Source organism: Sinocyclocheilus anshuiensis, unplaced genomic scaffold (genome assembly GCF_001515605.1).
Source record: "Sinocyclocheilus anshuiensis isolate Anshui unplaced genomic scaffold, SAMN03320099.WGS_v1.1 scaffold3499, whole genome shotgun sequence".
NCBI lineage: Eukaryota > Metazoa > Chordata > Actinopteri > Cypriniformes > Cyprinidae > Sinocyclocheilus > Sinocyclocheilus anshuiensis.
In genome coordinates, this window is record NW_015542592.1 from 12,631 (window position 1) to 23,847 (window position 11,217).

The 11,217-nt window shown below is 37.2% G+C and overlaps 1 protein-coding gene across 1 annotated transcript; it reads right to left on the reverse strand.

The window, feature by feature from the left end:
* Nucleotides 1-1,796: 1,796 nt before the first annotated feature.
* On the reverse strand, nt 1,797-10,853 carry LOC107694460 (gastrula zinc finger protein XlCGF7.1). The gene is made up of 3 exons (XM_016494155.1): nt 10,779-10,853; nt 10,311-10,411; nt 1,797-3,660 (listed from the first exon to the last, which is right to left on the reverse strand). The coding sequence occupies exons 2-3, from the start codon at nt 10,393-10,395 to the stop codon at nt 2,846-2,848; spliced, it is 900 nt and encodes a 299-aa protein (XP_016349641.1). The 5' UTR covers nt 10,396-10,411; nt 10,779-10,853; the 3' UTR covers nt 1,797-2,845.
* Nucleotides 10,854-11,217: the final 364 nt, after the last annotated feature.

Sequence of the window (11,217 nt, forward strand, 5' to 3'; positions counted from 1 at the left end):
TAGTGCAAAAACAGGCAATATGGTGTCTAAAACGTAAGTCTCTTAATAGAACTTATAGTTTATTGAACTGTAAAAAAAAAAAAAAAAATCAATATTAAATTTGTATATGGTAATTTTTGGAGAAAAAGGGCAATCTTCTGTGTGAAATTGATTAACTATATGAAGTGGTATAAATATACACATTTTCTGCACCCATGTCTTGAATTTGTGATCATTCTGAATGTATTTTAATAGACTGAATCATGCAGTGAAAGAGCGCACTAGACTTCACGTAATGCGTGCACTCTGTAAGTGTTTTGAATGTTTTTTTGCGTCGTGAGAATATTGAGTAAACTAGCTCACTTGTCATGGTGTTATTTAACTATATCATGTTATGAATAAACTAAACATTCTGAATTTTTACCTCAGTGTGTTTCTTCTGAGTTTGTGTGCTGTTACGCTCATTTGTTCTGACGATATTTTAGCGGTAATGTGACCAAAAATATTTAAGACCCATCAAATCCGAATTTAAGACATTTTAAAACTTTTTAAGGCCTTATATTAGGAAAACGTTATTTAAGACATTTTAAGACTGTTTAAGGACCCGCGGACACCCTGGAAAAATAGATGTAGTAAAGTTGAAAACTAATGTACTAAACTAATGTTTATTCAAATTAATGTACCACAATTTAACTTTACTCAAAAAGTAGAATAAAAAAAAGAAATAAAAATGTACAGAAGATGTAATGAAAGTAGTTGTAAGTTGTTACTTTCCACCACTGGTTATGACCTCAAACTGTCAGAACTAACACATGCTATAATTACGTGCTGTAGTAGTCAGAGCTCATTCTTTTCTGGTATTTAAAATCAGAAAGTGCAAATAAAGATATTCTACCAAATCTGCGCTTACAAAGTGGTCATCAACATTCGTGCATATGTATCTTAGTATATTCGTGTGTGTGTGTATATATATTTTATACTAAAGGTTGCTTAAATCCTCCTTTAAATTAAGAGAAAAAAAATACTGAAGGCAAAACCCTTCAGTTAACATATAATAAGAGAAATACACTGAATAAAATAATATTATAAAGACGGATAAGAACTCCTCAAGCAGTAAGTGTCCATACACAGCCCCTCATTGGGAGATTCTGAGATTCTTTTCCAGCTGTTTAAACAGAATTCCAAAAGAACGAATTGACTTCTCCATGATCTCTCTCTTTATCAGATGAGGTTCCTGCAGGAATCTCGATCAAACAGTATTCCTTTTTGGCACACACTTTTCTAATTTTTGGATTGATTCTGTTCTGCAGCACATCGTAGGTTATTCTGGTCTCTTCACATGTAACTGTGTGGCTGTAAGCAGCAGCCTCGTTTATGTCATACATTGAATAGATTCCTCTGCCGTACCTTTGTCCAGAGCCTGGTATGTAATGAGACTCAATGATGGCTTTGGCACTGTTCATGCTGGTTCCATGATAAGAGACGGGCCACTCGCAATCCACTGAGTAACTCCTCCATCAATCTGTGTCCAACCAGGCATTTCCATCTGGTTACTTATCCAAGATCTTGATGGCAATACGTTTCCACCCAAAGTGGCGTTTGTACGGCTCATTCCCACGCATGCACGTCAAGTAATCCTTTAAATCTGTGTAATCATAATCAAATCTTGGATCTAGAAATTCGTCCATATCCACAAATGGCTCACTGCAAAAACATTTTAGCGAGACAGCTCCAGGAAATGTTTGTTTCCTAACAATGGCAAAATATTAAATACATGGAGTTCATGACCATCCTTTGTTTCTTCTGAAAGGGGATTCACAGTAGCACCTGTGAAGTTGGAGAGTGCCTGGATACCAACACTGCTGTTCACTAGAGACATACTTCAGTTTTGGGTTAGAGATCAGAAATCGTCAAAAAACAAGACAAAAAAATATCTGCTCAGTCAGAAAGCAAACCCTGCAATTTATACTGACTCAAAATATGATGAAACGAAGAAGTGGTTCTTTGCAATTTCAGGTATGCGATTTAGGGAAGCTGAAATGTATTCATGTTGCTTCTAGTAAATATTCAAGGCATCCTGCAAATGATCAGTCGTCAACATTTTCCAAAAAAAAAAACAAGAAACTTTCAAATATATCAAGCTAACTGGAATAAGTTGGTTGGGGGAGGGGGTTATGGAGTGTGGGCATCCTTAAACCTTTGCATATGCAAATATGGCCGCTGAGTGAACTGACTTTACTTGAAAGTGATTTTGGTAATAGACATTTTATGAAATGCAGGAAGAGACTGTATTGGTGCAGAATCTTGCCACTTTACTTCAGTTTAATCAAGGATAACATATCAGTGTCAAACCAAACAAGTCCCATGCTGGTGGGAGAAAATTATAAGCAGATTATATTGAGATGTGTTGTTAATATGGTTGGCCAAATACGTGAGAGTTGGCAACGTTGCAGAGGCCAATGTTTGTAAGTAAAGTAGTTGAGAAACATGATGATCCAGAGCTGAAACCGGTCCGTATCTTGAAGAATGCATAGGATTTACAAAACAGGTACATATATACATATACATATATATATATATATATTTGTGCATGAAATAGATGCTGACAGTCAAATGTGCAGATAAAGAAGAGTCATGGTCAGGCAGATGAGGAAGCGTAGACATGGATGCAGCTCTTAATACTTTAATTTCAAAACAAAAAGGAAACCCACAAAGAGGAAGAAATGTCACTCTTTCAGTCAATGAAAAATTTGGTGTTTGGAAACCTCATCACACTGAGGAACATGGCAATGTCACAGAATGAGCTTGCAAATGTTGCTTGTGTTAGGCTTTTTGATGTGTACTACATTTCACACTGGATACACATTTAAGGTCTCTCTCCAGTGTGAAGCTTCATGTGAAGCTTAAGTTTTCCTTTAGGTTTGCAACTCTTTCCACACACTGGGCAGGTGTAAGACCTTGCTTTACTGTGAACGCTCATGTGAGTCTGAAAGTTTTCTTTAAATTTGAAACTCTTTCCACACTCATGGCAGTCGAAAGGTTTCTCTCCCATGTGAATTACCATGTGAACCTTGAGGGATCTTTTGTTTGTGAAACCCTTTCCACAGTGATCGCACATGTAAGGCTCCTCTCCAGTGTGAGTTATTACATGATTCCTGAGGTGACTTGGGTCTGTGAAACTCATTCCACACTGACGACATGTAAAACTCTCCAATCTTGAATGAATCTTCATGTGATTATTAACGGCTGCTTTATGGCTGAAGCGCTTTCCACACTGATCACATGAAAACGGCCTATCACCGGTGTGACTGTTCATGTGATAGTCAAGGCTTAGTTGTGCTGTGAAGCTCTTTCCACACAGTTCACAGCTGTAAGGCTTCTCTTCGGTGTGAACTCTCATGTGTCTATCAAAGTTTCCTTGCTGAGTGAAACGGATTCCACACTGAGGGCAGGTGATCGGCTTCTCTCCAGTGTGAACCCTCATGTGGACGTTAAGGTTTCCTTGATGACTGAAACACTTTCCACACTCTGAGCAGATGACACGATTTCTAATTCGAGTCTTCTGAACTTTTTCTTGTGAGGAAGTCTCTTCAGTCTGTGAACAACTTAAAGACTTTTCTCCAGTACTGCAATCAAGTTTCTTATACCGATCTCTACTCTCCTCTATCAGCGCCATCAGGTCTAGGATGAAAAGAGACAAATACAAGTTAAATCCTGTTTAAAAGCAACAGAAGAGAGTAACAATGGCCCAAATAACCCTGCCATTTATTAAGGAGTGTCAAACTCAGCTTGTGGACGGTCACAGTCTTGCAGAGTTTAGATTCAACCTGCTCCAACATACCTACCTGTAGTTTATTTAGTAATTTTTGAAGACCTTGATTCAGTTGGAGTTGGAGCTAAAAACTGTGGGTTTGGGGCATCCCTGGTCTTATATATTATAAAAAATATTGTTATTTAAACAATGTTCAGTTTTGCAGATGTCCTGATATCAGTCAGGATCTAAGCCCCATTGTAAAACAGCAACTGTGCTTACTAAAGTTATATTTCTTCTAGAGCTATTAGATCTTTGACAGCATAGATCACAACATAAATCACAACATAGATCACAACATTCTCATGGATAGCTTGAGAATTACATAGGCAGTTGTGGACAAGAAATTAATATAGTTTATGTCCTAATACGATTATGACCACTTTGTGTAAATGAAGAGAATCATCAAACACAAGTATGGAGTGGCGCAAGGCTCAGTATTAGGCCCTCTACTTTTCTCCTTGTCTCTGTTTTCCCTGAGAGACATTATCATTAGACTTCACTGATACACCGATGACACAGTTTTGGATTTCCTCACAGTTTGAAGAAACACAAATTTCCAAGTTAACGGAGTGTATTAAAAATATAAAATATGAGATGGTTGGTAATTTTCTTGCATTCAGTTCTTTCTTTGGACTAAATTATAAAATTTTATTTATCACACAGTCCTACAGCTAGCTCATGTTAAACTGTTTTTCAAATGTGTCACCATACATGAAAGACACATAATAAGGGGCTTTTGCACCACATAGTTCTAGGAACTAGCCAGCAGGGTGGTTCCTAGAGAACCAATTTCTCCCTCTGGCCATTTTCCTGGTTGCATTCGCACCAGCAGCAGGAACTCTGAAGGAGTTTACAAACGTTAACAACTGGTGAATGGAGGATGCCATGATCTGAGCTGTTTTTGTTGTGTGTTGCGCGGTTTCATGATAACAGAGATGGAATGTAAACACACAATTTACGCAACTGAAAGAGCAAAAAGTTGTGCTAAGAGATTAAATTTTCTATGACAACTTGCAGTGTTACAAATCATCGAGGCTGTGAAAAGAACAACACTGCAAACAGGTAAATGCGGTTATCGCTGTTTTCCGTATTCGTGTAGTAAATATTTTTACACATCTTTTTAAAAATGTCGTGTAGCCGGTGTTTCGTATGCATTTGGCCAATCAGCTTAAACTTTCATCACTTGTAGTTCCTATAGAACTGATTTAGACCCTACTCTGAGCAAAATTAGCTTCTCCAAATGGAGTTCCTAGAACTAAAATCGTTCCTAGTTCCTGTGGTGTGAACGCCAAAAAGTGGGAACTTCTGCCAATAGTTCTAGGAACTATGAAAAGGTTCCTCCAGTGTGAAAGCCCTTATAGAGATGTATGATTTAATTTGGCCAGTCACAGTCATCTAGTAGGCAGTCACTGCTGTGGTTTTAACATTATTATGCGGACATAAAAGTTCACAATCTCTATGAATTGCTTGAAAAGTAGGTTGTGGATGTCTTCAAGATTGATCATGATATAAAATTGTCAGATCACCATATGAAAGCCATCCGGGATTCAGTTTGTATATGCAGTATGACAACATACAAATAAACTGTAAAGGGAGAATTAATCATTCTTTCTAGACAATTCGTTCAGTCACTCTTGCTTCACAGCAAGTGGCACTTGTGCTAATGGCAATTCCTTTTCACAGTCTTTATTTGCATTCATCAAAACTGATTTGCCAAAATCAAAACAAACTGATTATCCTTCATGAGCCCAACATCCAGCCACACAAGAAAACATGCTATCTGATTAAAGACGTGATCAAAAAGACAAGTTGTCTTTCACTATTTTAAGTTAATGTTGTTAAATAGAAAAAAAATACACATTTTATAAACTGTAAATGTGTTCAGCATTCTGCAACAAATATTTCTTTGATTTTCTTGACAATGTTAAGTCATAAAATGCACAGGATATATTAAAAGTCATCGCAAGCTTCGGCAGGCACGTAAAATGATAACTAAGTGGGGCGGTCGTGCTGGTGTCCTCACAAACTCAACAGCGCCCCACAAATTGTACACTGTAAATCTGTGGTGAAAAGTAGAACTGCAGCACACTCTAATTGAGAGCCATTTGGGCAGTTTTGAGAGTGCCCCGCTTATTTTCACATGACCTAATCTTGCTCCAGACCAAGATAATATCAGTCAGCTTTAGCTGTATGTGTCTGCATCAGGTCAGTTACTAGCTGGCATATCTGTTTGTCCTATGTGGAGTAGTGGTTTAAGTAAGGGATAATCAACGGTTTGCCGTACATTAAAGGATTTTAAATGCACGACGTGGAGGCCAAGAACCACCCGAAGCGGAAAGTGGTGGCCTCCGCGAAGTGCATTTAAAATCCTTTAATGCACGGCAAGCCGTTGATTATCCTGCTTATTTCATGGTCATTGCCAAGTTGTAGACAAGTTAAAACTAGTATTGCTCTTTGTAGCGCAATATTTGACCGAATCGGTACAAATGACGTCAGTTACGGCTTGTGAGCGCTAGCATTCCGTCCTCTTCAAATCAGACACAGAGATGAAATAGTGCGGTAAGATCACATTTATTTGAATGAATTATAGCATTTATTTAAATTAATTATCGATCGATCGAGAGAGATGCATTACCTGCGGCTTGCTCTACAAACAATTAATTAGGCTACTTCAAAAACAGCGATTCTACCACCTCATTGGCTAATATAATCTAGCGATCTAATATCTAGGCTATTTTATTAATAAAAAATGCGGAGAAGCGTTAACAACAAGTTTATGTTTGTGCGAAGCGCAATTTGCAATCTCCGACCTCCCTATCTCTGTGCATGCGTGTGTGTGTTTGTGTGCGAGTGATGTGTGTTGGTTAGTGTGCATCAGTAAAGCAGCGCATTAATATAGAACAGTGATTAAACTGACTTGGAACTACCTGTGCATTAAACGGTTTTACTGCATACCTGCCAGCCAATCAGAATCCAGTATTCAGACAGACCATGGAATAAATGATTGAAAGTGTTAATAATTTAGTTTAAATGTGCTCACGTGAAAATCCTTTATATAGTTTTGTTGTGTTTGTTTTGTTTTGAGATGAGACATGATATTCATTTTCAAATTCCACTACAACTTGTAACATTTTAAAATCACCTTTCGGAGACAATATTAAGACAATTATTCTATGGTATTCTATTTGTGTGCACTTCGAGCCTGTCAATCAACATTATAACGTAATGACATTAGATCTCTGCCAAAAGTGTGTGTGCATTAGAGGTGTTGAAATTAATCGTAGTGCTGGGTGGTATACCGGTTCATACCAAATACCGGTGATTATTTTTCGCTTAAACAATGTTTGGAACGCGGCATGGCGCGATGGGATTCCTTTTCACTGTGTTGAGGGCACAGCTGTATTACTAAGCTGGACGGTGAAACAACTCTCTACAATGCGAGTAAATCACTCGCATATGCGACTAAATCTTCACTTCGGGCGACTAAATGATGTCTAATATTAGCCACTGGCTAATAAATTCTCAGATTCTACTCACCATTGTGTGAGATGGAGGCTGAATATAAGTTTAGCACAGATATTTTCACTCGCCGAACACACTAACAGAGCGCTACAGAGTTTCATTCTCTGTGATCTGTGCTATTTTTCAGTTCATCTGAATGGATGCGCAGCGCACCTGTGTTTGACGTACTGTAAACTCTAGTGTGACGGCACACACCTCGCCATCGCTGTCTCACACACACGCAAAGAAAGACAGCGAGAGAGTCTTACATAACATGCAGAATTGACACGCTACATGTAAACGATATTCTTTGTTGCATTCTCCTGTCAAAACAACGAAGTTCCTTTGGAATTCTTCAGCTTTTAAGAACTGCTGGGTTCTGCGGTAGTGGGCGGAGCTAATGCGCAATCGGCAATCTCATTGGCAGGCGCTCACCTATCATCGTCCCTGTTTTGTTTTTAGCAAATCAATTTCGAGCGAACGCACACAACGTGATTAATATTCATGAACCCAGTAGGTCGTCAATGCTTAGTGCATTTTATATTGTTATTAGTAGAAGAATTCGTAGTATTATTTATCTTATCAGTGTTGTTTTTAGTTTTTTACTTTTTTTATAGAAACACTAAATGACAAACAATATCTAAAGCACCACCACCAGTCCTAAGATCAGTTAAAATGACAATTTATTTCTAAGTCAATATACTGCAGTATCTCCTCTCAATCAGTAGAAAATGTGGTTAACACCCAGTCATGCATGGAAAAAAAAAAAAATACCGTCATGTACCGTGAAACAGGCAGAACTTTGAAAAATACCGTGATATAAATTTTTGGTCATACCACCCAGCATTAATTAATCAATTATGGTCTATTACTACATTGATGCATCGCGATGCGGACGTGGACGATTCTGCATCAATAGGCGTAATCGATTATAGCCTACTGACATCATTCGCATACGCGCTTGTCACACGAGTATTAAAAAATGCACTATCTATTTTTAAATCCGAGATCTGGGCACATTTTTGGAAAAAACAAGTTTATATTGGCACGTACAGTATGTGCGCTAGAGACAATCGCGGCTGGCTTCAATGCACATATGCGCGCTCTGAGACGTGTGCGCATTGCTTGACTTGTGCTTCCACCCGCCGCTATTTCAGTGTTTTACTTTAGCTATCCTTTAATTTCTGCCGTTTGGAATGCAGTACGTATTAGATGCATGAAACTCGTGCACGGACAGTCTTTCACGTGCGTGGTGTGTTTGATTTCCTGAAGCTCATGGCTGCGGTTAAATGCACTTGCACCTCCGAATACTTCTATGATATGAAATTGAGTTATGTTTTCAGAGCAGGACAAAACATCTGATATGTCGTAAAGGTTAAATTATTTTTATTATTATTATTAATTTGTAAATAATTTAAAAAGCAGCCTGCTTAGCCTATATAATTTAATAAAAATGCACAAAATAAATTTGATATAATCGTCATGCACTGTGATATCGAATTGAATCAAATCGTTGACATGATAATCTTAATCGAATCGCGAAACTAGTGACGATTTTCACACCCCTAATGTGCATGTGTTCAGCGATTAGACTATAAAAACCATAAGCTTTGAGTTTATTACAAGCCATATGGCCCGGAATCTGCCCCACCTACACTTACGGTCAGGAGCCACTACTGACTGAAACACAAAATGACCAAAAGCACCAAAAGCAGCCCATACTAATTCTCAGAGTTCCCTTTAATTGAAAAATATGCTTTTTCATTCGTTCATGGTTGCAGTATTTTAGTTCAAATTGTAGATGTTCAGTTGTTATGCTTTTTAAATGTTACGCTATTTGTATATATCCATGTATTTTCAATGACACGGTCTATACTTATCAGTGGATAGATGTGTTTTAGCCTGAAATGTATAAAGCACTTATTTAATTCTTGGCAGCTGTAATACCGTATTGACCCGAATATAAGACGATGTTTTTTTTCTTGGAAATACATCTGAAAAAACGCGGTCGTCTTATATTCAGGGTCTAGACTTTGACATGTCAATAATACACCCACAACAATAGGTAGCGCCAAATATACATAAAACGAGTGTGCCGTGAAATACGTAATGTAATGCGTGTTGTAAAGATCGCGAGTAAAAACAAAAGAAAAAGAAAAGCTTACAGCTGCATGAGTCGTGACTGTCACGTTAGCCTGATGGGACCAAACTCCCTTTGTGATTTTAAAACGTAAGACAGTACCCAGATTTGAAGACTACAGTAAGATTTAACTTCTACTGTTAATAAGATTTTGGTAGGCTACTATTAGATGGATAGCCTAAATGTCCTAATTCAGATGGGCTACCTGTTTTTGTTTTTTTTATGGTATATCAAAAAGTGTATATTTTTTAAATGTGATTGTTGGTACATTTGACCAGTTTTTACCATACTTTCAAAACAAAAATTAAACTAGGAAAAATATGCAATATGAAAATAATTGAAGACAAAATGTGTTTTACTGAGAAAAAACTAGATTTGGTTTTTAAAAAGCCTTTTTCCAAAAGGTACATCTGGAAAAAGGGGGGTCGTCTTATAATCAGGGTCGTCTTATATTCGGGCCAATACGGTAGTTAACGCATAGGAAACGTCTTCAAAAGAATTTCACATACAGAACTGATGCCATATGCAAAGATGAGACTCAATCACTTACAGACAGCCAATGCTGATTGGTCATATTTTTTGGTTTGCCTTTCAAAACTTTTTTCCTTCTAATGTTTTTTTATTATTATTATTTTAGATTTAATGTTACACTCCATCATTGATTTGTTTGGGCTAACTCTCTTATTATTTTTAGCAATTTAATGCATGACATGGTCATGTGATCTCATGTCTGTCCACTTGAAGAGACCCGCTCCATGTCTAATAAACCCACTTTAATTATGACACTCACATGACATCTTTCAGAAATATCATTCATTTCTGCAGATTTTAATAAGGATCAAATGAGTGAGTTCAGCTTTGAGAATGAAAACCAACCTATATCTTCATCAGTATCTTCAAGCTTCACTCCAAATGTTTCTTCTATCTTTATGTCTTCAGTCTCCTCTTTAATAAACGCCATCTTTGTAATAGGATCTCTGTGTGTTTAAGATGAGAATAATTAGCAGAAAAACAAATTAATAAATAAATAACAATGCAAACTAAGTCTCTGGGTGTGTTTCAATCAGCTCACTAGTTCAGTGCACTGTAAGGCAGTAGGAATGATAGTTAATGGTCTTTGATGACCTGATTAACCACAACTTGTTTATGATAAACTGATTTTACAAAACAGGACGCACCCTTTCTGTTTCTAATGTGCGGGATGCGCTCTACTCACACAAAATAACACGCGTTAATGGTAGATAAGGCATTACAGTGTTACACTTAATAACAATGAAACGATTTTAAATTGTGCTTAGATGGATTGCGTTAATTTAAACACTTCAAACGCTTAAGAACACAAACCTGCCTTCAGTCGAATCACAAGAAATTGCCGGAGCGCGGCGCAGTCTTATGACGTTACATCGCCACACCAAAATAAAAGTCCCGTTCACTCGCGCACAAAAATAAAATATAAATAAATATGTAAAATACATATTTAAATACACGTCGTTCAATCGTGTGCTGATACTAAGAACTACCAAAGAAATTGTGTGAGATCCTGTCTAAAGGGTAAAAAATATAATGTGAAGTAATGAAATGTAACCGTTTATACTAGATAATAATGCAATGTATGCAATAAAAGAATTACAGAAAAGTTAATAGTAAGCGTCCAAAATATAATCGGTGTGAGTTGCTGCCATTTACCAGACACCAGTTACACCTGCTGAACATCACAGAAAGCTCTGGAGTTTTCCTATAAATGAAAAAAAATTTTTTTTATTAATGTTTCTTATTTTACGGG

Bases quoted from the DNA above. Each gene is read 5' to 3' on its own strand.
- LOC107694460 (XM_016494155.1), bottom strand. From the start codon at position 10,395: ATGGCGTTTATTAAAGAGGAGACTGAAGACATAAAGATAGAAGAAACA. The intron at 3,661-10,310 runs GTTGGTTTTCAT...TTTTCATCCTAG, and splicing joins AGATACTGATGAAGATATAG to ACCTGATGGCGCTGATAGAG.